This window comes from Solanum tuberosum, unplaced genomic scaffold, assembly GCF_000226075.1.
Source record: "Solanum tuberosum cultivar DM 1-3 516 R44 unplaced genomic scaffold, SolTub_3.0 scf00114, whole genome shotgun sequence".
In the NCBI taxonomy this organism is placed as follows: domain Eukaryota; kingdom Viridiplantae; phylum Streptophyta; class Magnoliopsida; order Solanales; family Solanaceae; genus Solanum; species Solanum tuberosum.
Window position 1 is genome coordinate 561,343 of NW_006239038.1, and position 27,445 is coordinate 588,787.

Genomic DNA, 27,445 nt, shown 5'->3' on the forward strand with positions numbered 1-27,445 from the left:
CAACTTGAACTTGTAGATCCATATAATCAAACAGGAAAGTTGCTTCCAAACCACTACTTCTGAAACATATCAAGGAACTAATAAGAAAAAATTATAAAACTTAACTGAGAAATTATACATGGCAGACACCATGATTTCTCAAGAATAAAGCTTGTACCAAATGGGAATAAAGTTGACTAAATAAAAGCTCAAGCCATACCATCATCACTGGTAGCCTTGCATCCTTTGAAATCAAAATAATCAATTATACTTCAGAGGAAAAAAAACGCATTTAGCGCAACAAAACAGACAGTATTCTTTATGAGACGTGTTTTCTTTTTCCCTCTTTTCATGGGAAACTTCTTAACCCCGTCCCCAGTTATACCATCAGCAACCATTTCTTCAATCAAACGCCACTATATACAAATCCAGTTATGAAGGTATAGTGAGACGCACCTTCTCTAATACAAGCATTAAACAGTTGCCTTGCTTGCAGCCCATCTCCTCTTTCGTGCTGGTCTTGGTTGCATAGGTTCAGTTGACAAAGCAAACGAATCAACCAAAGGCTTAGAGACATTCTTTGTATCACTTTTGAGAGCAATAGGCTGCTTGAAACGCTCTCCACGCTTTTCCATCTTTGCCATGATCTCCAAAATCCTAGGGTTGTTGTCCTGTCCCTCCACATTTTTATCATACGCGAAATTCTTCATTTCACTGATTTGTGATTTGCCAGAACATGTGATTCTCTTTTTAATGATTTTCTCGTTCATTTCTTCAATTATCTGACCTTCTTCAATATCCAGAGACTCTTCCTGGTTGGCATCTGAGAATATATCAAGCCTTCCTTTATCATTTTCTTTAGGATCAGTCGTCACATTTCGAGTTCTGAGTGTCTTCCTGAAATGGGGTTTGCTAGTTCCATCGATGGGCTTCAGCTCCACATAACTATCTGAATCCAAGTGGCTATACCTGTCAAAGGATGTTACACCCCCTGCTTTGGAGCATCTTCCGGAGGACTGCAGATCCATGGTCACAAACAAAAATCAAAATCCTGATAGTTTACACAATTAATGAAGAGAGGCCGCCTTATCGTGCGTGAGCTCACGTGACACAAAAACTTACCATGAAAAGAATTAGAGAACTTGTTAACTGTCAAAGGCAAAACTATCATACCAAGTACTCACAAACTTGAAACTTTGAAAGGGGATGTAACTTAAATAGTTAAACAGAAGAGAGCTATATAGTCAATGGCTATATGTGTTTGTAATAAATTATAACTGGAGCTGAAGGATAAAAGGAATTAGCATACGTGCTAATCAAGATGACTTTCCAAAGCAGACCATCATGCTTTTGTTTACCAATAAAGTGCAGCCAAGAAGAAATTTAAAACATAGGAATGTGTTAAGAACGAGGATAATAACAAAGCTTTATAATGCTGTCATGGTATATCAAAATAAAAATAAATATCAGAGAGACCATATTAACAAAATGGTATCAATGTATCATAAAATTGATGAAAAGGAAATGGCTCCTGAAGCAGAAGTAAAACACTATAATTGCGAGACGAAATATGCAGTTAAAGTTTTCTCCACATCTAATTCCCTTTTCTATGATTATTAGTTTGTTTTTTTTTAAAAAAACTTTGACACCACCAAGGAAGGGTCGGATCTTACCTCAAACAGAGCTGAAGAAAGTAAAGTGTGGATTCTAAATTCTAGAAACAGAATAATTAACTCTAGTTCTTTTTTATTTTTTGGATAATGGAGGTAACAATTCTATTGAAAAGATGGGGAGAAATGTAGAGAACCTTACAAAAAGACATAGTTTTCTACCAAAAGCACCCCATCATCTGTACTAAACGGAATATCAGAAGTAAAAAATACTTCCAAGATATGATGTTAAATAGTCATGAGCTCACACAGAATATCAGTATTTTTAATTTGTTCTTATCTACTTAAGATCCCAAGCACTACATATTCAAACATTGAACACCCCCTCCCATTGATAAGAGAAAAACAAGACTTCATTCTAGTCCAAGTTCAAGCAGGAGCAACACCTAATATGGCCTCTCAAAAATTGAATATAGATTATCTGTCCAGCTAAAATTATCATTTCCAATCAAGATGCAAAGTTGTCCAGACACATAAAAGGAGCATGCATTAGGACAGCAACTTCAGTGGTGTAGCGATCTCCTTTTTCTTATTTCACTTCCCAGCTCACATTCTTGAACACGACTTGAAGTCATCATATTCAAAAAAAGTTGTATTGAAGAATAAATGAAAGCAAATATAATACTTTATTAAAAACTGAAGGTATCCCACATACAAAAGCGTATGCCAAGAAAGAATATAAGATTTGATAGAATGTTGAATCATGTAAAGTTCTTGTGTAAGCACTAAGCACAACTTTATGATGGTTAATATCCAAAAAGTCAGGACATGTAGTTTGACGCTGATAGTAAAAGTAAAACACAGTTTTATGCCAATGCCGGCATACAAAGGCAACTTACCTCCTAAACTATTGCTCAATTTAAGATAAAAGAACAATCAATGAAGTCTTGCAGAAACATTGTGCTAGTGACATATCAAGCTATCAGACTCGAGAAAAAAGAATGACAGCCCATTTCAACACAAAAATAGAAACTATTTGTGTTAAATGAGATCTCGTGAGTTAGAAGAATAAGCAAGCCTCGTCATGATTACAATTTAGTGATACTCCAGTAATACAATTTGGTGTTTTCTGCCTAGTTTACTGAGATCCGCTTTACTGATATTAAAATTGCAGTATATAGAAAAAGTTTACTTGCTTATTCCTGTTGCAGAAGATTACCTATATAACTACACAAAGACAATGAACTTCGGAGTCCTCTCTTATTTTTTGCAAAAGTGCTATCACATTAGATATCTAATGTACTTCAAGTGACAAAAGACTAACACCAACTGGAGCTACAAAATGGTAACATGTCCCTTAAGCAAACACTCTTTTCTCGTCAACATATAGAGGACTGTCAGTAACAACGTTGATGCACATTTGTAGGATCAAGAAATAAACGACTAAATGGTCACCAACAGATTTATATGGTTTCATAAGTAACTAGAGAATACTGATGATCAATTGCTTAAAGGTAATAATATAAGAATTCCTAGAATAGCAAGCTTAATATAATTTTGGAGTTGACAAGTTCAATTTTTTAAGGGTCAATTCAAGAACAATTTTTTTTTAAAAAAAAAAAACAAGGCAACATGAGAACTTTAATCTGAAATCAAACGCACAGGGAAATAGGAGACCTTGGTAGCATGAGATGATATCACACAATGGAACAGGACCCAACATATATGGAAAACTCATATTTACATATAGACTATACAATCTTGACATTTGTATACACAAAATTACCTCTCCGTTCTCAACAATCAAGCCCGTGTCAACAGAATCTCTCCCTCTTGGGAATCTCCTCCAATGATTATCTTTATGAAAAACTTTAGACCCTTGACCAAATTGACTGGCATTATTGCCTTCCCTGATCAATTTGTATTTTTCCTGCTCCACATGCCTATCATCTAAAAGCTTTTCTACTGGGTTGGGTCCATGATTATTGTCAAATGAATTAAACCTTCGGTCACTTGAACTTCTTCTGAACGAATATGACGTCCTCTCAGCATCGAATATATTTTGCTGATACCTAGAACTGTTTTCATCTTCAACCCATTGCATCCCTTCAGACTGCTGGCCCCCTCTTCTTCTTTTAAAATTGTCCTGATTACCAGGATACTTGCTCGTCTGATCGGAACCAATGGAGTTGGTCAAATTAGCACCACCATCACATTTCCTAGTCCCACTGAATATTCCGTGTCTGCCACGTGGCAGTTCAGGGCTCTGCCACCTTCTGCTAGAAGTACAAGATTCTCTATACAAACGAAAGGATGGAGGTCGATACCCATCAAATCTCCCTTCCTCATCCTTTAGATCCATGAAACATATATCATTTGAACTTTTGCAAGGACTGACATCTCTCCTTTTGCCCCTACTGGGGCTTTTAATTTCTCTTCTGAAATAAGTCAAATTTACATGATAGCCATCTTCTAGAATATTAGTATCCCTGTGGTTGTATGGTCTATATCTGTTATCAGTCTCTTCCATGATATCGTAGATGTAATTACATTCAGTTACAAGATCATCAGTCCTCACTCTCTTCTTACTCGGCAGCTGATCTATTTTCCGCATTCGTTGACTGGGATTCTCATCATCTGAATAGGAAATATACTTATCGAACCATTGTTCCGATTCATGAAAAGGAACGGTGTCCATATCCTGAACAGTGAGTCTTCTCCCATAATGGGGTCTATCTCTTTCCAACAATTCATCATCTGTATAAATTGATAGTTCAAGAGGATCTAGCTTTCTTTTCACGCTTCGACCGCCAGACCAGTTTTTGTCATATTTACATCTTAACTGATGTTCCATCTCAGGATTTTTTGTAAAAGAATCCCGGCATGGATAATCAGAAAATCGTCCTGCATTAGAGTAAACGGGTTCTGCCCTCTTAAAATGTGAAGTATCTTCCCTTTCATGAGAGTCAAAAGCATATCGTCTATCTCTCTGTCTGTATCGGATCACAGTTGAATTACGCCTTTCATACAGTATCCTAGCATCTGATTTGTGGGAATCCTCATCTTTCAGGTGAGCAGGAATTGTTCCACTCATTCGACCAGGTCTTCTTCTGTCATGCAGCAGTTCTCTTTGCACAGACCTTCTACCTCGTGTAAAATATTTAGGATCACCAGACTTTGTTCTGTTATGATTGGTTCCATAAATTGGCTGGTAATCAATTGTACCCTTCTCCCGTAACTCAGATTCTGTGTTTGATAATAACCTTGTATGATGATCATGAGATTTCTCTAAGTCAAGAAAAGTCCCATCTCCAGATGTGCCACCATGACTTAGAGAACAACAAGATGAACCTGGGCTATGCTCTCTGCCTCCACCATGCAGTGGTTCTTGCAACTTTATAGGTTGTCTTGGATCAGATATGTCTCTCTCACTGCTTTTATTTGCATCATGAGAAGATCTAATTGCTCCTGAGGTTTGATCAACATTACAGTAGGTCCCCTCTTGGTGGTGTCGCTCATCTGCATCAGAGAACTCAGAATTTCCGTAGTTATCTGAACCCATAGACACGTGCTCACAAACAGGTGTAATCCTGAAATCCAGAGTTAATTTTATGAGAATGAAGTAACTTGAACCATTAAATACATTTTTATGTATCATCAATCAGCAGAAAAACAGGAGAGATGTGAGAAGCAAGACTTAAAAGTAAAGGTGAAGATAGCAAAAAGAAAGCCGACAATGGATCAGATTACTCATGGTCCATGAAGAAGGAAATCTTTGAAAAATTTGACAATATTTTGCAAGCATGTCTAGGAAAACAAAACCTTAAAAAGACTTAGAAGCCGACAACTTTAAGCCAACTAAGCATCAAGAACATGTGAGAAAACCTGTCACATTTCAAGCTCTTATATTGCAACATAATATAGCCTTCGAACTTAAACTACATAAGGATTAAAATCTGCAAGGTCATTTTTACTGACACGTCCTTCGCAAAATAGTTGTGTTCCAATGTGAAGATTAACCAGCAAAAGAATAATGCAAGTAGTGTTACAGACTATCATCACAATTCAACCAGTAGATGACATACCTTCCAGATGTAGACTTGCCTGATCCTTCTCCAATTCCTTCCAAGCTGGTTAACTCATCTTCGCTGGCACTACTGAAACAGAGAAACTCCTTTCTATCTCCCCCAACAACATCTCCATTCTCAGATGCTTCCCGCTGCTCTTTTGTAGAACTTATGGGATCTTCCATTGACTGCTGCAAAGCAATCTGGTGCCAGCACAAGCCTGTGAGCACACAGCAATTAGATGGTCAAGAAAAGGGAAGAATTAAAAAATTTGATACCTGTATGACGACACCAGAATCCCGATACTGTGGACGTCCCACATCTGTTGATGGTCGGCGCTCAATCATGCTCTCTTCCACCTCTATTTCTCTACCTTTTGGCTGAACATTGGCAAGTTTATACCATAAACATCATTAACAGTTCAATTTCAGATAGCATTTAAGAACTGTTAGGTAACGAAGACATCTACATTTTTTTTAAATGTCATCTTCAGCATGGTTTGAACAGAAACATGGTCACCTTCAGCTTTCACAACCCATTTGATACACTAAGCTCACTAATTGTTTCTTTTTCTTCTTTTTTTTATAAGGTAAGGCTTCACCTATTATTTAAGGAATAGTAAAACTTGACAATCATCCAGAGATTCCTACCTTACTAATTTTCGAAGTCTTGTAGTCTGAATCTTTGACTATCTTTTTTGCTTGATCTCGGTGCTCATCCTATTTCAAAAGTCACGGCCAATGATAAACATGTAAGACATGCAGTAAAAATAGTAGAAACAACTTTGCCACAATACATTCTAGAAAGTTGGAAGAAATACAAAAACAAAGATAACAAGAAATGATAAAAGGAAAAACTATATACTCTAATACATATCAGAAACAGACAAATTTATATGCATTCATTACCAGGCAGTTGCAATACTGTTTCCAACTATCTTCATCAAAGCCAAAATTAAAATAATCTGTCAAGTCAGTGCCTGGATACCGCCAAGGTTTCTTCTCAAACATATCAATATTCACGTCCAATATATTCCTGAAAAATTATGGATCAATTACATATCTATGAAATATGAAAAGATTAAGCCTACAAAAGAATATAGAACAACTTTATCTGGTAAACCTATTTCATAACAGTTCTTTGATGAGATGACCAACATTATCTCCAATAAGCAAATATGCACCAGAAAAAGTGGAACCAGTTGTTTCAAATGTAGATAATTTTCTTATAACAGTATGTTGAACTGTTTTTCTATAAAAATGGAAACACAACAAAGCATTAACCAAAGATTAGAATACAAGCAAAGTTTGACAAAACATAATAACCTCGACCGAGGAAGTGAGAAGCTCTGTCCATTTTGAGCAGCAAAGCCTGAGCCCACCCTTTGTGTGTAGCTATTATCCTCCCATTTGCCCTTGACAAATGCTGTAGAGTAAGAAGGCGCACAAGAAGATCTATTGGCTTTGAGATGACTTGAGTATGCTGCTTGTGGTGGTCTTGTGTTCTACATAAAAGAGGGGGCGAAATCATAATTCGGAGAATGAAACACTATGAAGTAACAGAAGTACAGAACAGTATTAATCCATTTTCTTTCCATATAGGTGGCATTCAGGCCAGCACCTTGACTAATCCATGAAAGCTTAACTGCATTAATTCATGTAAACGCTGATGAAGTCTATCATCAATCATCATGATAATTTTCACACTTGAAGAATTCAAAAATAGATAATCGCGAAGAAAACACCTAAAGGCATTTCCAGTAAAATCCCCAAGTTGCAGCAAGTGGAGGTAGGTGCATTGCAAGAAAATAAACTGAAGAGAGTATACATTTACCAAATTTTCAGTTTTTCAAGCAAGAAAAACTTAATTGCTGCCAAATAAGAGTCTTCGACCATAGTAAATGGCAGGAATATTAAAATATGCAAACCTCATAATCAGCTTTACACTAACCTCCCTTGTTTTATACATAAAATCAAACCAATATAAGCATTCAATAATCAAAGCAACTCATCTAATCAGTAATCAGGTTCAACAACTAAGCAACACGAAAACAAGTTCAAATTAACACTACTCTTTTTCACTAATTTCACAGTCTATAATGCTACCTTGTAACTGTTTTTCTCTCCATCGCCACTTCCGCTGCCATTTGAATTCTGTCCTAAACCATTTCCTTTATCACTAACACTAAAACCTCCATTTCCCTCAGTTTCATCCTCATCACATCCAGCATTGAGAAAATTATCATCACCTTCATCATCATTCAACAGTATGTTCAAGTCATCTCCACTCTCGCTCTCACATTCCTCTTCTCCTCTTACAGCATTTTCACGATTACAGTTTCCGACAGCAGCATTGTAGTTAACCTCATTAACTTCCGTTTGAACCTTCGTTGAACTCTGTAGAGCATTGATAGCTGAACTTGCTTGAACTAATACGTCGGCGTAGATATCACCGAAATCATCATCGTCGTCGCCGGCGACGTTCACCATTTTGGAGTGTACACAAAAAGTGAGTGAGCTCAGGGTTTTAGAGATAATCATGAGTTTCTTAAACCCTAAAGATGTACTATTTGGAAATTAATGCAAAGTTTGTGGGTGAAACTGTAAAAATTGTTATTTGGTGTGTTAGGTGTGACCAAAAAAAAAAAAGAATTTAAAGAAAAATATGTTATTTCCTTGTGTTAAAGAAATGTTCTTTAAAGTAGTAAAATATTCTTTAATAAATAAATAAAAAAACATACTCCCTTTGTTTCATTTTATGTGGCACTTTTCGGATTTTGTGATACGAACAAATCTATTTTTGACCGTAAATTTTTCATAGATCTTTTAAACATTTTGAATTATCAATTATTGTGACTTATAGTACTTTTTACGTAGTTTACAAATATATAAATTTATTTCAAAGATTCCATGCGCAAATTCCCGATCAAACTTAAACGGTTTGACTCTCAAAAAATGAAAAGTGTCACATAAATTGGGACAAAGGGAGTATTAAGAAAAGACTAACATGATGATTTTCCTCGAGAGCTCACATCAATGGAAAGGTTTGATACTATGATATTTATCGATTTTTCACCAATTGAGAAAATTATGTGTTTGTTATTTGAAACGATTATACATAAACTAAGTTTTGAACGTTATGAATAGTCTATTTAAAGAATAATAACAATAACATATTTAGTGTGAATATGCCTTATCCATGTTTTAAGAGAGGTACAAAAGTTGTTTTTGATATGATCCTCGACTAAAAAAAACGTTTCCAGAACAAGTTTGACAACTTCGAGAGCAAAGAGCTATGATGAAAATATCAAAGAATAGAAAAGTAACGACAACAAAATAGTAAGAGAACAATATAAATAAATGAAATTAAGGAATACAACAATAATAACATTATAGTGAGACATGTAAGGAGAAGAGAAAACAGATAAAATGCTCTAAACTAGAACTAAGCTCTCCTACATAGAAGCGAGAAAACGTTCAACTACTATTAATCTTTTTACACTAATTCTTGAATTTCAACTGTCCAATTCATGTCATGTTTAGTGATCTCACCTCCTTTCTTTCTTGATATATATCTTCTTAGACCTATCATCGTAGATCTCTCGCATTTTTCCATTGGGGGCATATGTTCTCTTTCTCTTCACATGCCAAAATATCTCTTATCACTTTCATGCATCTTGTCCAGCACAAAGGTCACTCTTACCTTGTTCCAAATAACTTTATTCATAATATTGTACTCTCTCCTAGTATAGATTCGCACATCTACCCAAACACTTGTTGAATGTGTGAGTTTTTGACTGATCAACTCTATACAGATAGATAAATATAAGACAAATATAAGACAAATCACAAATATGAGGATGTGCTTGAACATTTTCAAACAATTATAGGGGGTGATGATGTAGTTTCAAAAACTTAAGATTCTTTTTAGATAACAAACAATCTTCTCCACCTACTCTTTATCTCCAAAAGTAGCTCCTTTTAACAAGATGTCTATGAGCATTCCTTGTTATGCTTCACTTGGCACCAAATTGCAAGGTACTCTCTATCTATTCCATCAATTTGGATTTATGGGGTTTTGATAATTATTAATCTTTTTGTAAGTTTTCAATTTTCTTGAATTTTTTTGGTTTCTCTTACCAGATCCACTTAATTACAGCAACTACAATGGGGTCGAAAAGGTGAAAAGTATCATAAAGAAGACAGTGATTCCTTCTATTAGTAGTTCACCTGTTGAATCTCTTCAGAAGGGAAATTGGGTCAAGCTCATTTGTGGTGCTAGCTTTGAGGTCTTCACTTATTAACTCTTTATTCACTATAAAGACTCCACCTTTACACTTTTCTGCAGATGAACTTTTTTTGTATAACTTCATATGATGTTCTTTTGTTTAAGGACTGACACAAATGTATAACCAGAATAAACTACTTGGTGTTCCAATTCATATGATGTTTCAAAATTTTGTATAATCAGAATAAACATCTTATACTCCATGTGTAGTCGAATCCCGTCATTAAAGTGTAATGAAGCTAGTACAAACTAAGTATGAAGATTATACAAAATGCAGAGACATGTTAACATATTTGAGCAATTTTTATCTTTCTTGGTTTTTGTAGGATTTGGTTGATATCAGGAACCTTTCTCTGGTTTACACTCTTGCTGGAGGTGAGAATTGAATCATTAACTGTCTCTTATAGTTTTGGTACTATTATTCCTTGCATTGGGTTGATAAGTTTGTGTGTTGATTGTAGTTGATTGCATTGACTGCGCTGCTGAGGCGTCAGTGGTGAATGCTGTAAATGAAGGGATAGAAGCAGCCAGAGCCCTTGTGCCCATACGCAGGCCTTGGGTAATGATCAGTGTTAATGATGATGAAGATCTTCATTTCCGTAAAGCTGGTAACTCCCCCCACACCTCGACTTCAACCAGCATATTTGTCCTTTCTGATTCTCATAATCTTGGTTACGTGATGTAGGGGTAAAAGTTACTTGCTTTCTCTTAATATAAGTACTATCAACCCTGCCGTAGGCAAAAACTTTCCAGTAAAAAATATGGTAAGTAAGTGGAGAAGGGTAGATGAGCTAGCCCGTGATCCACCGAGGTTTTAACCATGCATTGGTCGGGGGATTTCTCGGTTATCAAAAAAAGTAGGCTTCTGATTGGAGTGCCTAATCTTCTGAAGCATTAGAAACTATGAAATGTCGACTTCATCGTGTATTTTCGTCTTTGATTATTCTTGTTTTAAGAGCTTTGTCCTCCGTACTCAGCCTTTCTAATATTGGTCTTAGATCAAAGACCCAAGATTGTATTTTACCATGAATGAAATTACTCATGGAAAGTATTCCTAAGTAAGATATGTGGGCTTAATACTCCAATTGTCTATGATAATGTTGCAGAATTTGATCCGGATGATTGCCCCCGGGATTGCATGAGACCTTGTGAAAAAGTGTGTCCTGCTAATGCAATATTGCAAAAGGTTCTCTCCATTTTGATTTCCCTTGATTTATTCTACAGCTGTTAACCTGCTATATTCGTGTTTAAGCTTATTCATGTTCATTTCTAAAGGCTACATCTGTAACTATTGCAGGGAGGAGTTTTGGCTGACCGATGTTATGGTTGTGGTCGCTGCCTTCCGGTTTGTCCATATGACAAAATAAGTGAGTTCACTGCTGCCTGTCTATTTTCACCTCCTCCGTGCCCTTTTACGTCAGGATTGTTGTTTTTCTGCAAATTGAATTCATGAAGATATCTTTTCGTTGATTCAGGAGCTATTACGTATGTGAGAGATGTTATAGCTACAGCTGAACTTCTTGAAAGGGATGATGTTGATGCCATAGAAATTCATACTAGTGGAAGGTTAGCATAATTTTCTTTTCGGTTAATATATTCCCCGAAATCATTCAAGTGTGAATTTTCACTACTTATTTAATTGACACACAAACTTAACCATAGAATAGATGCTTACTCAATGTATATTTCTGCAATACAATCTGATTTTGGTTCTACTTATTCTGTAACAACAAAAATCACAAACAAAATGTACAAATGGTTCTTTGTCACATTATCAGAGTAACATCAATTTGTAGCTAAAAAGTGTATCTTATCTGCATTCTCATTTTTGGAACAGAGAACCTTCAGTTTTTAACGAACTCTGGACTGGGTTGGGGAACTCAACTGCAAATCTGAAGCTCGTGGCAGTATGTGAAGCTGTTACTCTTTTTTTGATCTCTGTTGGTGACATTAAGTAGTACTCCCTTCGGTTTAATTTGTTTGTCCTACTTGTCTTTTTAGTCCATTTCAAAAAGAATGTCTCTTTCCTTTCTTGATAACTCTTCAATTCTAACTTTCCACGTGGCATGTGTAAAACCACGAGATTACAGGGAATTTTGGTGCATTTTACATATCTTTAGTTTAAGACCACAAGACTCAAAAGTCTTTTTTATTTTCTTAAACTCTGTGTCAAGTCAAACCCATACAAAGAAATTGTAAGGGAGAGAGTATCATCTAGCAAGTTCAAACAACTTGTTCCATTTCAAGAATTTAAGTTAAAAAAATTGTTTTTATCATGGTTTCGTGCAGGTTAGTTTTCCAGACTTGAGAGATTCAACCATATCTGCAATGAATGCTATGTACTCTATAATGGAATCCAGCATATACTGCGTCAACTTATGGCAGGTGCAGATCATTTGTCCTATCACTAATTTTGATTTAGAAGCTAGAACGCTCGGAATATATTCTCATCATTTCTACTAATGATTCTAATTGAAGTTGGATGGTCGACCAATGAGTGGAGATATTGGGCGAGGTGCCACGAGAGATGCAATTGCTTTTGCACGAAAATTGGCCTCTGCTGGTGACAAGCCTAAAGGTTTGCACATAAAAAATTCTTCTGATAAATGACATGATACGACTCATTGGTGTCTTTTTCTATGAACTACTCGCTAGTGCAATTTGAAGATTCTTCCTATGTCACAGGCTTCCTTCAACTGGCTGGTGGTACCAATGGTCACACAGTGGAGGGGTTGAAAAAAGAGAATTTATTCCAAACAACGACCATACACGGTATTAACTCAAGAAATCTTGTATTAACTCCACAGTCCCCACTTTATTAAGTTCATATTCCATATAACACTGAAGTTTTGACACAATCCACACATTCATTTAGAGGCTTCAAGAAATGAGAAAAATTCGAGCACCTTACATTCACCAAATGCTTTGATTGCTGGTGTGGCGTTTGGTGGCTATGCACGAAAGGTAGGTCCTTATTGCCAATCATGGAAATTACTCTAGTCTATCCAATCAACTGCATAAGCTAAATACTATAGCAGTATCATAATTTCATCTCATTATTCCTCCTTCAGATCGTCGGTAGAGTTTTGAGTTCTGTGCAAAGTCATCACGGACTTGCTCGTGTTGAAGATTTCCCCGAGCAACTTCTGCAGGCCATAATTGAATCACTAGCTCTGGTTGGAACTGTTAAATGTTACAACATCCAGAAGCAGATCACTTAGATTGTATTTGAGGTTGATACACCAGCAGAAATTTAGAACTATGAGGTCTCGGGAAGGCCTGTTCAAGGATTGATGATGGTAGTTGGTACACAGATTCTCAAGGACAAAGGTTGAAATCAGAGATACAGTTTTATAGTCATACAGAACATAGAATACATAGTGCATCATCGAAGATTCGCAGGGGAAGGCTTCAAAATTTTGACATAACGGTCTGCCCTCTAACCTTATGCTCTTTACTTTGACTCATTAGCTACTCTAGCCCCTGGCAATGTTTTTAATGCTGTTAACTGCTAAGTGTTTTGTTAAGTAGCTCGCTTCAGCTAAATGGCATACTTGACCTTCCTTGCCAACAACCATTGTACATGTATCAGTAGTTTCATTTTTATTTATCAGTCATCAGATGAGATATACAGTATAAGCCAAATATTTCAAATTTCTAGTGTCAAATTGCTATCCCATGCAAAGAACTCGCCACTATTTTCAGCTCACTAGTAATTCTACACTAAAAACGCCCATCATAAAGGACCAACTTCATCTTGGATGAGTAGGTTCTTATTTCCTTAATTGACATATAGACGTTGGAGCTAAGACTTAAACCAACATGTCTCGAGAGCTGTAAAGCTTCTGATGTATATTTATCATGCCGATATTGATCTTTTCGGTTTACAATCTTATATTGACATACTGCACACAAACCCACATGAACTGTATATAATTTTCTATATCCATTATCTTTTTGTAAATTGTTTTCCTCTTTATTTGTACCATCTCTAACTAAGTTTTGGCTCATGTGGTCATGTCTTTTTTAGGAAATTCTTGACGCGAAGGCGGCAAATAGATCTGTATATCACACAGATTACATGGACTCTAGCCTACGATGTGTGAGTTAACAAACTGCAGTTCTAGCAAAGCCGAAGGCATAATTTGTGGATTGATTCATGATCAGCAAGTGCCACATTTCTTAGTAGAATACAGTTAAAGTCATCTATAGTCCGAGATGTGAGAATTGGATAAGTTATTTCAAGAAAGGTCGAGCCTTTGGAGATGAGAGAGCTGGAAGAGGGTGCTTTTGCAATCAATCATCGTCCCCACTAGCTACAACTGATGTCAAGTTCGATCACTTGGCCCGACGTCTTGTCACATTTAACTCCATCCCATAAGCAGTAATCTCTGATCATATTCCATGAAAGTGTTTTTGGATAAGATTTTTTACCATAGTAATCACAAATACTAGATGACCGTGCTCTTTTGGACAATAATTTCTGATCAAAGCATTTCCCTTCTAAAATTCAAGAGAATGCTTACGGTAGGTCCCTCATCGAGTGTTTGTGATTACTACAGTCAGGAATCTTATCCAAAGACAAGTCATGGAATATGAGCCGAGATTGGTGTCTATGGGATGGAGTGAATGTAATAAGACGTTGGGGCATGTGATTGAACGTGACCTCAGTTGCAGGGACGATTGAGTCGAATATCACCCTCTTCCAACCACACTTCTTATTAGAATACAGATGAAGTCATCTATCGTCTGAGGTGTAAGAATTGGGTAAGTTATTCCAAGAAAGGTAGAGCCTTTGAAGATGAGAGAGCTCGAAGAGGGTGCTATTGGAATCCATCATCATCCCCACAGGCTACAACTGATGTCAAGTTCAATCACTTGGCCCGACGTCTCATCGCATTTAACTCCATCCCATAAGCAACAATCTCTGCTCATATTCCATGAGACTGTTTTTGGGTAAGATTGTTTACTATAGTAATCATAAATACTAGATGACCGTGCTTATTGTAGGTCCCTCATCAAGTGTTTGTGATTACTACGATCAACAATCTTATCCAAAGACAATCCATGGAATATGAGCAGAGATTGATGTCTATGGGATGGAGTAAAACGCGATAAGATGTGGGGGTATGTGATTGAACGTGACCTCAGTTGCAGGGGCGATTGAGTCTAATAGCACCCTCTTCCAGCCGGTGTATGAACTCTAGCATTGTATTACATGGACAAAATAATGTTTGAAATTATGTACTAATGTCCTACATTCAATAGAGGAAATGATTTCTTATGTCACATTTACGAATTGAACAGAAGAAAATAACTTTTTCAGATCTCTCATCTGTAAAAATGAAGATTTCTCGTAAAACAGATATGTACAACTAAAAGCAAGTTTGTAAAGTAATGAAAATCATTTCTTATATATTAACGACCTCCTTCTCATCATATTAAAGGAGCACGACTCTGTATGATGCTCGTACTACAAAGCAAGCGGAAAAAATATGTAAGGAAAGGTCTTGTTATATTGATTGTAGCGTTTTTCTCGAATGGACTTTATGCGGTGCGAATCTGAAGTGCCAAATAATAATAAAATTAAGAAGTTCAACAATCAGTCAAGGATGGACTGCTGTTTGCCCAAAAGACAAACACAATAACACATAAATCATGAAAACTACTTAATAATAGGGTAATAAAAAAATAAGTGATGGCTATTGAAATTTTTTTAATTATTTATCTGCAACTTCAGTGGATATTATATAATAATAATAATATATATGATATGGTCATATGAGGTTGCTAATTGCTTGCTTGTTTTTTGTTTTTCTTTTCTATGATTTGCTGCAGCTTTAAGATGCTCTTAATTCAAAATAAAATAACTATTAGTTTTACGTTCATGTTTGATATTCATTTTGGAGTCTAACTAATTCAAATTCACATCAAAAAATCCTATTAATGCTTCCAGTTAAAGATATACGCATCGAAAAGTCCTATTTTAAGAAATAAAATGATTTCTATTAAAGACATTTAGGTTGAAAAGTCTTGTAAAATACTTTCTATTAAGGACGATTTTAGACTCGAATCCAAAACATTGATATATATGACAACAACGATAGCCTGCACTTGAAATTAAAAAAAAAAAAACATTATGATTTGCCGCAGGTTTAAGATGCTCTTAATTCAAAAGAACATAAATATTGGTTTACGATTGATGTTTGGTATCTATTTTGGAGTTCGATTAATTAAAATTAACATCAAAATATTATATTTTAAGAAGAATAATGCTTCCTATTAAAGACATGTGCATCGGAAAATCCTATTTTTTTATAAAAAAATTCTATTAAAGACGATTTCAAACTTGAATCCGAAACCTTGATATATGTGACAAGACCGTTAGCCTGCACTTGAAATGGAAAAAAATAACATTATTTGAGTGACAATGTCACGTTTTTGTTGCTGGCTGGCTGTGTTTTTCTTTTCTAAAACAAAATAATTAATTAGATGATGGACTTATTATTTGGTGCAATAGCAACATATCAGGGTTCGGAATTCAGAGAGGGTGGTGTATATGTAGCTTTATTTTTATCTCGTAATAATAAAAAAATTGTTTCGGATAAATAATTGCTTACGTAAATGACAATAAAATCAAGTAAATGAAAAAGGAAATACAATATAGAAGCAATCATGTTAAACATAACGAAAAAACAGTATCAATAATATACAATACGATAATCGAAGCAAACACTTATTTGGTGCAACGAAAAAAAATACCTTGCAGGGGTTTTGTATAAATTGCAAGAATTTATTTTTTATAGGTTTTCCACTTGGTGTTTGGAGTCTACCTTAGAGCGCCGACTAAATTAGGATCAAGCACTATATGACCCTTTTCGAGGGTCATGCGGATTTTCTCCATACCTACTCAAACCCAAGAGCTCTGATTAAGGATGGAATAGTCTCACCACACCGTAATTTTTAGGATTTTTTAAGGTTGTAAGTTCTTTGATTGGACTTTTGTAGTAAGAATTTGACTAAATGACTAATAAAGAAAGATAATTCATAAGTGATGGCTAAAAGTTTTGACATTATTTGTGGAGGCTTTTCAACAATAGCAAGTAGTAGCAAAGTTTAGTGTGTCTATATTGTATTTTATTTTAATTAAGTATTTTATAACAAAGAAAGTGGAACATTTTAAAAAGGTTAATAACTACTATTCTTTTCTTTAGTTATTAATAAAGTTAATATTTTGGTTCTCATGATATTTGAGTAAGTGTAATATTTAACCTTTTGATTAATTGATATATGAACTATTGACTCATTTGTTAGTGAATCTTCATAAATTTGTCATTTTATTATTTAATTATTTATATGTTATGATAAATTTGTGTTGTTAATTTGATGATAACAATATTTTTCTCTTTTGGTAATTAAAATAAAAAGAATCATATATATATATATATATATATATATATATTACTAAAAGTGGGAATAAAAAAAGTTAAAAGTTGAAATACCATTTTATTCCTAATATATATATATATATATATATATATATATATATATATATATATATATATATATATATATATATATATATATATATATATATATATATATATATATATATATATATATATATATATATATATATATATATATATATATATTAGGCATTTAATAATCTACTTTAAAATATTTCTTATTTCTAATTACTTTATTTAAAAGATTAACTCCATAATTCGCACCTTTTCATTTTCATAACCTCCACATCATAGTAAAGGATGGTGAATTAGAAAGACATTAATGTTTTCACGAAGTACCACTCATTCATCTTTATGCATTAAATGAATTACAAATTTAGATAACTTTACACGTTGGAATATAGGCAAGCTCTAAATCCCAATAACCAAAACCCCTCATTTCTTGGTTGCATTAATACTTAGAAATAAGTCAAATAACTACTACCCCAAAATTCTAATAACCTAAACCTCCTCATTTCTTTGCTTCATTAATAGAACATTTTCTAATAACTACAACCTACTAAATTTTAATAACCAAACCCACATTTCTTGCCTGCATATTTCTCAATTATTGCATACCCAATGGTAGTCACATACATTTATGATGGTTATTGCATACATATTTTTATTTTCTTCCTGAAATTTCTTAAGCTTTATTAACACATTTGAATATTTTTTCAATTTTTTTATATTATATATTTGTTATTTTTTTAGTTTTGGTTTTATGAAACTTATACCCTTTCATTTATTTATTATTTTTCTCTTTTATTTGCTTTAAATATCCACCTTTATATCTCATATCTAATTACATATTCAATTGCTACTATTAATATATATTTATATCTATAAATCTTATACTTTTCATATTCACAACCTATAAATATTTAATTTAAGATTTTAAGATAACTTTTGATATTCCTCAAATTTTATTTATATAAATCATCTTCTTTGTTTCATGAGATCCTTAGGTATCCTTTTTATTCTATAGTTAAAGTAGTGAAACATTTATATCATTTTTGTCCTATTGATTCATTCTTTAGTTTGACTCGACAAAGAAGGATTGATCCTGAATTTTGATTGGTTATGATAGAAGGAGTCGACAAGAACTCGAAAAATTATGTACTATTTTTGTATTTTTCAGTTTACATCTATATTGTATGATTAAAGTCTTAAGAAAGAGTACATTGTATTATTTTTTTTGTGTTTTCTATCTATTAGACTTTTTAAATTTAAATTTTCTATGAATTTCTGATTGATTAGTCATTTGTGGCTTTATTGAAAGTTTGCTATCTACTAACCAAAATTCAAAACTTACCGTTGGTTGCTTAAAAGAACTTGATTTTAAACATTAAAATACACTCCTTATTTGGTACTTTTTGCCATATTTTAAAGATATATTAGTAATTAAAATTGCATTTTATTACTCACTACATGTTTTCATAATATTTTAATTATTCCAACAAATCTATGAAAATTCTCATAGAACACATATGCAATGCACGTATCCAGAAACTAGTATAAATAAAGCGTATACGGTGAAAGTTCTTCAACCAGACAAAGTGTATACTTATTTATACTAAAATACTAAAACAAAATTTAATTATTAAAAGACGAGAGGGAGTTGCTCGGATGGTAAGCACCCCTCATTTCTAATCCGAAGGTTGCGAGTTCGAGTCATCAAGGGAGCAAAAGGGGTGGGAGCTCCTAGGGAGGGTAAAAAAATAATAATAATAATAATTATTAAAAGTTGAATAAATTGTTAAAAATCACAAGAACTAAAACTATAATTAACTACTTATTTAGGGAATAAAAAAATTCAATTATTCCTTTGAAAAATGTCTTTTTGGTACTTGGATGGTGTGGCATTATTTTACTGACAAATTTCTCTCATTTGATCAATTATGACTAGAAAGTGATATTATTTTCAACTTCATTAAATTAAATTTGTCCTTTTCACTTATGGTGTTCTTATTTTTTATTTTTGCCTACTTTTTAAATTATATAATTTTCTTACCTTTTGTTTACTCTATGTTTTACTTTGATTAAACTCTAAGCATAGATCTAACAAATTAGCTCCTAACATTAGGTGTATTCAATATTGGTAGCAGCCAAGAATGAATATCCATAACCAATTGTTGAATTAAAAAAAATCATATTTTATAGTGGATTAAAATTCGATTTTATTTCAATGGCAGAATTTATAATATTTTCTTCAGACAATTCAATTTTTTTTTGCCTTATAGATGTTCATCAATCTATAAGAAGTAAATATTTATGGGCTTGAAAATTTCAAGTTATGTTAGGATGTATAACAAACATAATTATTCAATATCGTGTTAATATGATAAAATATTTAAAATTGATTAATTTATATTCGCACTAATACCACATGAAATTAATATGACAAAACGTTTAGCATTTGAACTCTAAACCTCTAATAAGATAAAGGGATCTCATCTATCTATCACACTTCTCGATGCTCTTTTCTATGTCTTCTAATTTTGATAGTATAAAAGAACAATTCGTGAAAAAGGTTTATCTATTCATATCTGATGCTTACATCAAATTAAACAGTTTAACTTTCATGGCGATTGTTAATTTATAGTGATGAATGATAATAGAGATCGTTGATAGTAATTGATCGTTATTCTGGTTATGATAGTTGATGATGATGATTGCAAATGATAGTTAAGGACGTTGATAGATTGTAGTGACCGACTATTGTGGTGTCTGTAATAATTGATAAATGATTAACAATAAAAGTGAATGAAGTAGTGGAATCAAATGCTAAGTAAGAATTTAAAGTTTACGTGTTCATAGTTTTAATTTTTTCGAGTTATTGAAAACAAAACTAATAATTTGTACATATTCAATGAATTTCTCACAACAAATTCCGAATTTGAATCAAAGTTATTATGTTCATTGGAACTCGTAATCAATGCATCGGCTCCACACCGAATATAATGTCATCTTTACATATTATTAATAATATTATTAACACTTTGTTATAACTCGTTAATCACTCAGATCTGTTCAAACTCATTAAGTAATCATAGAAAAGAATTAAGCGCGAACCTTAGAGGTCGTTTGACACCCGAGATATCTCATGATTAAGATGATATAAATTTATCCTAAGATAAATTTCTCAACCTTAATCCCGATTATTCCATCAAATTTGAGATTATTTTATTTCCCGTGAGAGGTGGGATAAATTAGTTCTAGAAATATAATTGTCTAAAAATAATTTAATCCGAAAATCAAACGGACGTCTAACAAACTTGACGCACGTGAATCATTTCTGTGTCTTTCAAGTTTCAAGGCTGGCTGCTCTCTCCCTCTTGTTTCTCTCTCTGTACAATTCATATATATAAATATATATATATACACACTCACCCATCTAACATTCTACCACCACTCACCAACCACCTAACTATTTCACTCACCTCAACTCTACTTACAGGGGACAAAAGATCATTTTTTTCATCAATCAAGAACAAATACATACTTGGTACATTTCTAGCATTTTGTTTCCTTGAAAAGTTCCAATTTTTATTAGATTCTTGATGTTATTTTTTGAGTTTTGTGATCTGGGGTTGTCTTTTTATTGTTTGATTTGGGTTTGATGGCTTTTAATTGGAATTGGGATATGGGGTTGTGTTGTTTTATGGTTGAATTCTTGATTTTGGGTTGTTGTTAGATGATGCATTTTGTGAATTACTAGTATTTTGTTTCTTAAAAAGTTTCTCTTTTTTTTGAATCTTTGCTGTGTTTTATTGAGTTTGGGATCTGGGGTTCCTGTTTGGAGGTACATTTTTTGAATACTAGTAATTTTTTTTGCTAAAAAGTTTCTCTTTTTTGCATCTTTTATGTGTTTTGTTGAGTATGGGATCTGGGGTTCCTGTTAGGAGGTACATTTTTTGAATACTAGTATTTTGTTTGCTAAAAAAATTTCTCTTTTTTGAATCTTTGCTGTGTTTTGTTGAGTATGGGATCTGGGGTTCTTGTTAGGAGGTACATTTTTTTGAATACTAGTATTTTGTTTCCTAAAAAGTTTGTCTTTTTTGAATCCTTGTTGTTCCTTTTTGAGTATGGGATCTGGAATTTTGTCGCTTTACTGTCGAATTCTCAATTTTGGGAACCTTTCTGTTGATCCAAAAGGTTTTTGGTTCAATTTTGTGATTTTACTGTTGGATTGGCAATTTGGATTTCTGTCTGTTAGTGTAAAACTGCTGGAGTTGCCAAATTTATCTTTTGTTTGGTCTGTTTTTGATGTTTCTGAGGTGACATGCTTTGTTTTGTTGTATAAACATTTGATCTAAGAAAGATCTGCTTTAATGGTCAATTCAAAGTTGCAGTCTTTTTGGGAGAATGAAGGTGTTCTTTGATTTGGTTACGTGTTAAAGATCTGATCTTTTTACGAGTTTTTTTGTATAACATGTGATTTTGAATCATCATTTGCACTCACCTTTCTCATTGCTTGTTAGCTTTTCCTCATTCAATCAATGATTCATCTTAAGCACATTGAGTTCACTTTCGTATCAGTTATACTTAGTTCTGATTTTCTCTATCACAAGCCGGTTTGTAGGTTAATCTCTGGTTTAATTGATCTCAGGGGGTGATGTAGCCTTGTTCTGGTTTGTTTTCATTTGTTAAAGGTCAATTTAGAGAAACCTCTAAAGGATCATCTTGTTATATAGTAACATATTTTTCTCGTGGTGTTTGTATGCGTTTAGAAATGGTGGTTTTAGGTGGATAACTTGGTCTGTTCCTTGATAAGGAAAGATGCCCCGAAAAGAGGTGGATCCGTGATTTGTATTTGATGTATTCAATGTTTATGTATCTCATCAGTCATCATTGAATTCCTTTCACATTCACAATTATAGGTTCATGAACTTCGTTTTTGTCGAAATTTTAGCTATTTTTGGCACATATATGTCACTTTCAGATCCATATCCGCCTGTTGAGATATTGTTTTGGCGGTTTGGCTAAAAGTCATGGGGCATTCCTCTTTTATGAATAACTTCATTTTGATGGAATTAAGCTTTGATGGTTGTCCTGATATTGTAACTTTTCCGCAGGTTTCGATTAAATCAGCAGAATGGCGACTGGACAACTTTTCTCCAAAACTACACAAGCCTTGTTCTACAACTACAAGCAGCTTCCTATCCAACGGATGCTCGACTTTGATTTCCTTTGTGGTGTGTATTACATTTCCACTCATTCATTTTTCTAGAAAATAAATGTGCTTACAATATTTGTTGTCTTAAGGTATTTCATTCACATTTTACAATTTTGTTTTGAACTTACAGGGAGAGAAACACCTTCTGTTGCTGGAATTATCAATCCTGGTTCCGAGGGATTCCAGAAACTCTTCTTTGGTCAGGAGGAAATTGCAATCCCAGTACATTCTACGTGCGTTGAGTTCATCCTTTACTTGCTTGTTTCAATTATATTTGTTTTCTTCTATTGGTTGTATTTCCATGACACGTGTGCTTTTTATTTTTCATTCTGATATCCTAAAGGACCTGATTTGGTAGTCATTTTCAGTGTGGTCCTCTCCCATTAGTTTCGATAGGTCTAAAATATTTTGCTCAAAATCTCTTGCAATCGTGGTTTCAAAATATCTCTATGAGATCATGTGACTTTCTAACGTTTGGTTCCACTTTATATCGTTTGAAAGGTGTTCAATATAAGCACACATATTGATGGACTTGTGCCTTAGTTTTTTCAATTTGAACCACTTAAGATAAATGGATAGCCATAATTCTAGGCTATTTACCAACCACCAAAGAAAACATACTTATAGTGTATACTCCCTCCGTTTCAATTTGTTTGTCTAGTTTTGACTTGGTACGGAGTTTAAGAAAGTAAAAAAAGAATATTGATTCTTGTGGTCTTAAACTAAAGACATGTAGAATGTACCAAAATGTCCTTTAATCTTATAGTGTTAAACATGAATGTGGAAAGTAGAAGTTAAAGAGTTTTCAATAAAAGAACATGACATACTTTTTGAAATGGACTAAAAAGGAAAGTAAGATAAATAAATTGAAAGGTAAGGAGTATGAATTAACTTTGCCTTCTTTACGGACCTTGGTTGTGGAGTCTTTAATTTTGATACTTATTCGCAATTGTTACTCAACCTACAGTGTTGAAGCTGCCTGTGCTGCTCATCCAACAGCTGATGTTTTCATCAACTTTGCTTCTTTCAGAAGGTTGGTACTATCATACATCCTCCTAGTTTGTTCTTTTCTTCTTTGTTTTCCTGGAAAAAAAATCTTAAACTAAAAACGATTTGCTCTTATATCTGATCTTTTCCTTAATTGCAGTGCTGCTGCTTCCTCCATGTCCGCTCTGAAACAGCCAACCATCAGAGTTGTGGCTATAATAGCTGAAGGAGTTCCTGAGTCGGACACCAAGCAGCTTATTGGTTTTGCAAAGGCAAATAATAAGGTATAACAGTGTTACATCATTCCTGTTGTTTCCTTCAGTATTAGCATCTTTCTTTTTCTTTTTTCGTGTGTGTTCTTGAAGATGTAAGATACTCGGTCAGGCGGAGAAAGAGTTCATAAAGTGTTATTTCAGTCATTACCTAATGTCACTTGAGTTTCATATTTAGAAGTTATCAAACTTTATGACTTATTATATGCACTTTGTTTTTCAGGTGGTTATCGGTCCAGCTACTGTCGGAGGGATTCAAGCCGGAGCTTTTAAGATTGGTGATACTGCTGGAACAATTGATAACATTATTCAGTGCAAGCTTTACAGGCCTGGATCTGTGGGATTTGTCTCCAAATCTGTGAGTAATCATAGCAAGTCTTTCATCTTTTTCCCTTAACTCATCTACTCTTGCTGGAGTTTCAAAACAGCACGACAACGTTTTGTGGCTTCATGAGTACTGAGTTTTATCTTAATATATAGGGTGGTATGTCTAATGAACTGTACAACACAATTGCCCGTGTGACTGATGGAGTTTATGAAGGTTGGACATTCTAAATCCTGAATCTATGCTTTTAGAACATTTTTATATTTATTCATATTTTAAAAAATAATATTGAGTGATTTTTTGGTCTGCGCAGGAATTGCAATTGGTGGGGATGTCTTTCCTGGCTCTACCCTTTCTGATCATGTTTTGCGCTTCAACAATATTCCACAGGTAATTGATTTGAAGTGAAATCCATGCAAGAGATTTTTGTAAAATGCTTGGCACTTAGTTCTTCTGTAGCCATGTTGCTAATAATTCTTCAAGTGACATCTGTGTGTGTGCATGGTGAAGTGCTAGTTTTATAGCTTTATCACAGTTAAGCATACTTGTAACAATCCGAAGCTTTTTAAGACATGCTAGTCTTGTGAACGGAGAATTTTCCGTTATTGTGTGAGATATGTAGATGTCCAAACAAAGATACATGAACAACTCAAGGTTTTTCCTACCAAGCTGCAATAGTTTATCTAAGAAGAATACAAGTAGGAATTACAAACAACAAAGAGAAACAAAAAGATAGAATAAAAGAGAAACCGTTGCCAAAACTTCTCGTTTCTAGACAATACGATTGTCTCATTTTATTCCACTATTCTTATAGGACTTGAAAGCTTAATGGGGCATGATCAACTATATATTTTGCCATTTTGCACAATTTGATCTTTTTTTTTTCTTATGCTTTGGTAAACTTTAGGTCAAAATGATTGTTGTACTTGGGGAACTTGGTGGACGAGATGAGTATTCCTTAGTTGAAGCCCTGAAACAAGGGAAAATCAACAAGCCTGTTGTTGCCTGGGTCAGCGGAACTTGTGCTACACTCTTTAAGTCGGAAGTACAGTTTGGACATGCGGTGAGCTATCTCCTTTCATTCCCTCATTTCTCGTGAAATGCAGATTAATGTCTCTCTTAAGTATTAAGAGCTGATTAAATTCTTGAAAAGAAAAAGATGTATTGAGCTCTGATTTGGTGAAACAGTTTTCCGCCTAAATCTAACTTTGCTCGAGACTCTCTTAATAGGGTGCAAAGAGTGGTGGTGAAATGGAGTCTGCACAAGCTAAGAATCAAGCTCTCAGTGATGCTGGGGCTACGGTTCCCACTTCGTATGAAGCTTTTGAAGGAGCAATCAAAGAAGCATTTGAAAAGCTGGTAAGTCTCTTGATATTGAGCACACTCAATAATAATAATTCTTCCACTTGGCCTTAGTTTTAATGGGTTTACCTGATCATTTTGATAGGTTTCGGAAGGCAAAACAACTCCTGTAAAGGAAATAACGCCTCCACAAATTCCTGAGGATCTCAACACTGCAATTAAGAGCGGGAAAGTTCGGGCCCCAACACATATTATTTCCACCATATCTGATGATAGAGGTATGGACTGACATTGACTAATTATCATTGGGTCGTTTTGCTTCTTTCGGTGGCTGAATAAGAGTCTAAACCAATGCTGATTCTTCCATTTCTTATTTATAGGTGAAGAGCCATGCTATGCTGGTGTACCCATGTCATCTATTGTGGAGCAAGGATTAGGTGTCGGTGATGTCATTTCTCTGTTGTGGTTCAAACGCAGTCTCCCCCGTTATTGTACACGTTTTATTGAGGTAAATCATAAAATTTGCATATATTGGACTACATGGTCTCCCCCTCGCCGTTCTGTTTCTAAACATCCGTTTTCTTGTGGTTGGTTCGACTTGGCAGATTTGCACTCTGTTGTGTGCTGACCATGGTCCCTGCGTCTCTGGTGCTCACAACACCATCGTAACTGCCAGGGCTGGAAAAGACTTAGTGTCATGTCTTGTATCTGGTATGTCATACTTTATTTTTAAGGTAGTTATCGGGTTATCATTCAATTGGAATTGGAATAATTTGGTTGGGTGACAGGGTTGTTGACTATTGGTCCACGATTTGGTGGTGCTGTTGACGATGCTGCCCGATACTTTAAGGATGCTTATGACAGGGTGAGTCCTTACAATCTAAGCTACTAGTCGAGTAGAAACAGTTCCCGCTACTCCCTTTGAGTGTTTGGATGAATAAACGTTTGCAATGCTTCTTTTGTAGGGTCTTACACCATATGAATTTGTTGAAAGTATGAAGAAGAAGGGCATTAGAGTGCCAGGAATCGGACACAGGTAGCGTTTCTTGTACTTCATTATAGATGTAACATTTAATATCGTATACTTGTTCCCCGAAATGGTAGTTGGAGAAGCTAAACGAAATTGTAGCATTACATGCTCGGAAACTCGTGTGACTCTTTGAGTGCATCTCATGCGTTGCATCTAATACTCGTGTGACAGGATCAAGAGAGGTGACAACAGAGATAAGAGAGTTGAACTACTTCAGCTCTACGCGAGGGAAAATTTCCCTTCAGTTAAGTACATGGAATACGCGGTTCAAGTTGAAACCTACACACTCTCAAAGGCAAACAACCTAGTCCTCAACGTTGACGGAGCCATTGGTTCCCTCTTCTTGGATCTCCTTGCTGGAAGTGGAATGTTCACCAAGCCAGAAATTGATGAAATAGTAGATATCGGTTACCTCAATGGACTGTTCGTGCTGGCACGTTCCATTGGTCTTATCGGGTAAGTTCAAATGCTGACACTTCCATTAAACCATTCATCTACATTAAACAGAAATCTAGTCATGTCAAACAATTGAAACCATAACCTTTTGTTTGAATTTCAGACACACGTTCGATCAGAAGAGATTGAAACAGCCTCTATACCGTCACCCATGGGAAGACGTCCTCTACACCAAGTGAAAACGCTTTCAATAGCAACAAACAAGCAAAAATTTACCTGCTCTTCAACATTTTATCAAAGTGTTGTGTTAACCATTTTGTTGTGATCATTCTTCATGTTTTTTAGACTTGTATTTGTATTCTCCTAAGTGCTTTTTAAGCATTTTTGTTTAAGTTGTTATAAAAGAGACAACTCTTTTTGTTTCACACAAATGAGTTTTCTTCAATTCCAATGTATGAAAGGAATAAACACATTCATTGTTTTACATGCTCCAATCCGGGTGG

The 27,445-nt window shown here is 34.4% G+C and overlaps 2 protein-coding genes and 1 non-coding gene across 4 annotated transcripts; 2 read left to right on the top strand and 1 right to left on the bottom strand.

Annotated features, from left to right (window-relative positions):
* On the bottom strand, positions 1–8,188 carry LOC102584286 (FIP1[III]-like protein). Of its 2 annotated transcripts, none has more exons than XR_001473724.1 (9): positions 7,762–8,188; positions 6,982–7,160; positions 6,565–6,691; positions 6,307–6,375; positions 5,935–6,036; positions 5,675–5,859; positions 3,376–5,179; positions 200–995; positions 1–59 (listed from the first exon to the last, which is right to left on the bottom strand). XR_001473724.1 is itself a non-coding variant. In XM_006349776.2 (9 exons), exons 1-8 carry the CDS (start codon positions 8,143–8,145, stop codon positions 453–455), a joined length of 3,393 nt encoding a protein of 1,130 aa, XP_006349838.1. In that variant the 5' UTR covers positions 8,146–8,188; the 3' UTR covers positions 1–59; positions 436–452. The 2 variants fall into 2 exon arrangements, 1 of the variants encoding a protein (XP_006349838.1); XM_006349776.2 differs by having other exon boundaries at positions 436–995.
* A 6,135-nt stretch (positions 8,189–14,323) lies between these two features.
* Positions 14,324–14,559, top strand: MIR6023 (microRNA MIR6023). The gene has a single exon (NR_127137.1). It is a non-coding gene; the product is annotated as a microRNA MIR6023 (primary transcript).
* A 6,270-nt stretch (positions 14,560–20,829) lies between these two features.
* On the top strand, positions 20,830–27,416 carry LOC102584948 (ATP-citrate synthase beta chain protein 2). Its single transcript, XM_006349778.2, has 17 exons — positions 20,830–20,959; positions 22,530–22,649; positions 22,761–22,863; positions 23,598–23,663; positions 23,778–23,901; positions 24,113–24,247; positions 24,370–24,430; positions 24,528–24,604; positions 25,122–25,277; positions 25,445–25,573; positions 25,662–25,794; positions 25,897–26,024; positions 26,122–26,227; positions 26,305–26,381; positions 26,482–26,552; positions 26,718–27,002; positions 27,106–27,416. Exons 2-17 carry the CDS (start codon positions 22,550–22,552, stop codon positions 27,179–27,181), a joined length of 1,827 nt encoding a protein of 608 aa, XP_006349840.1. The 5' UTR covers positions 20,830–20,959; positions 22,530–22,549; the 3' UTR covers positions 27,182–27,416.
* Positions 27,417–27,445: the final 29 nt, after the last annotated feature.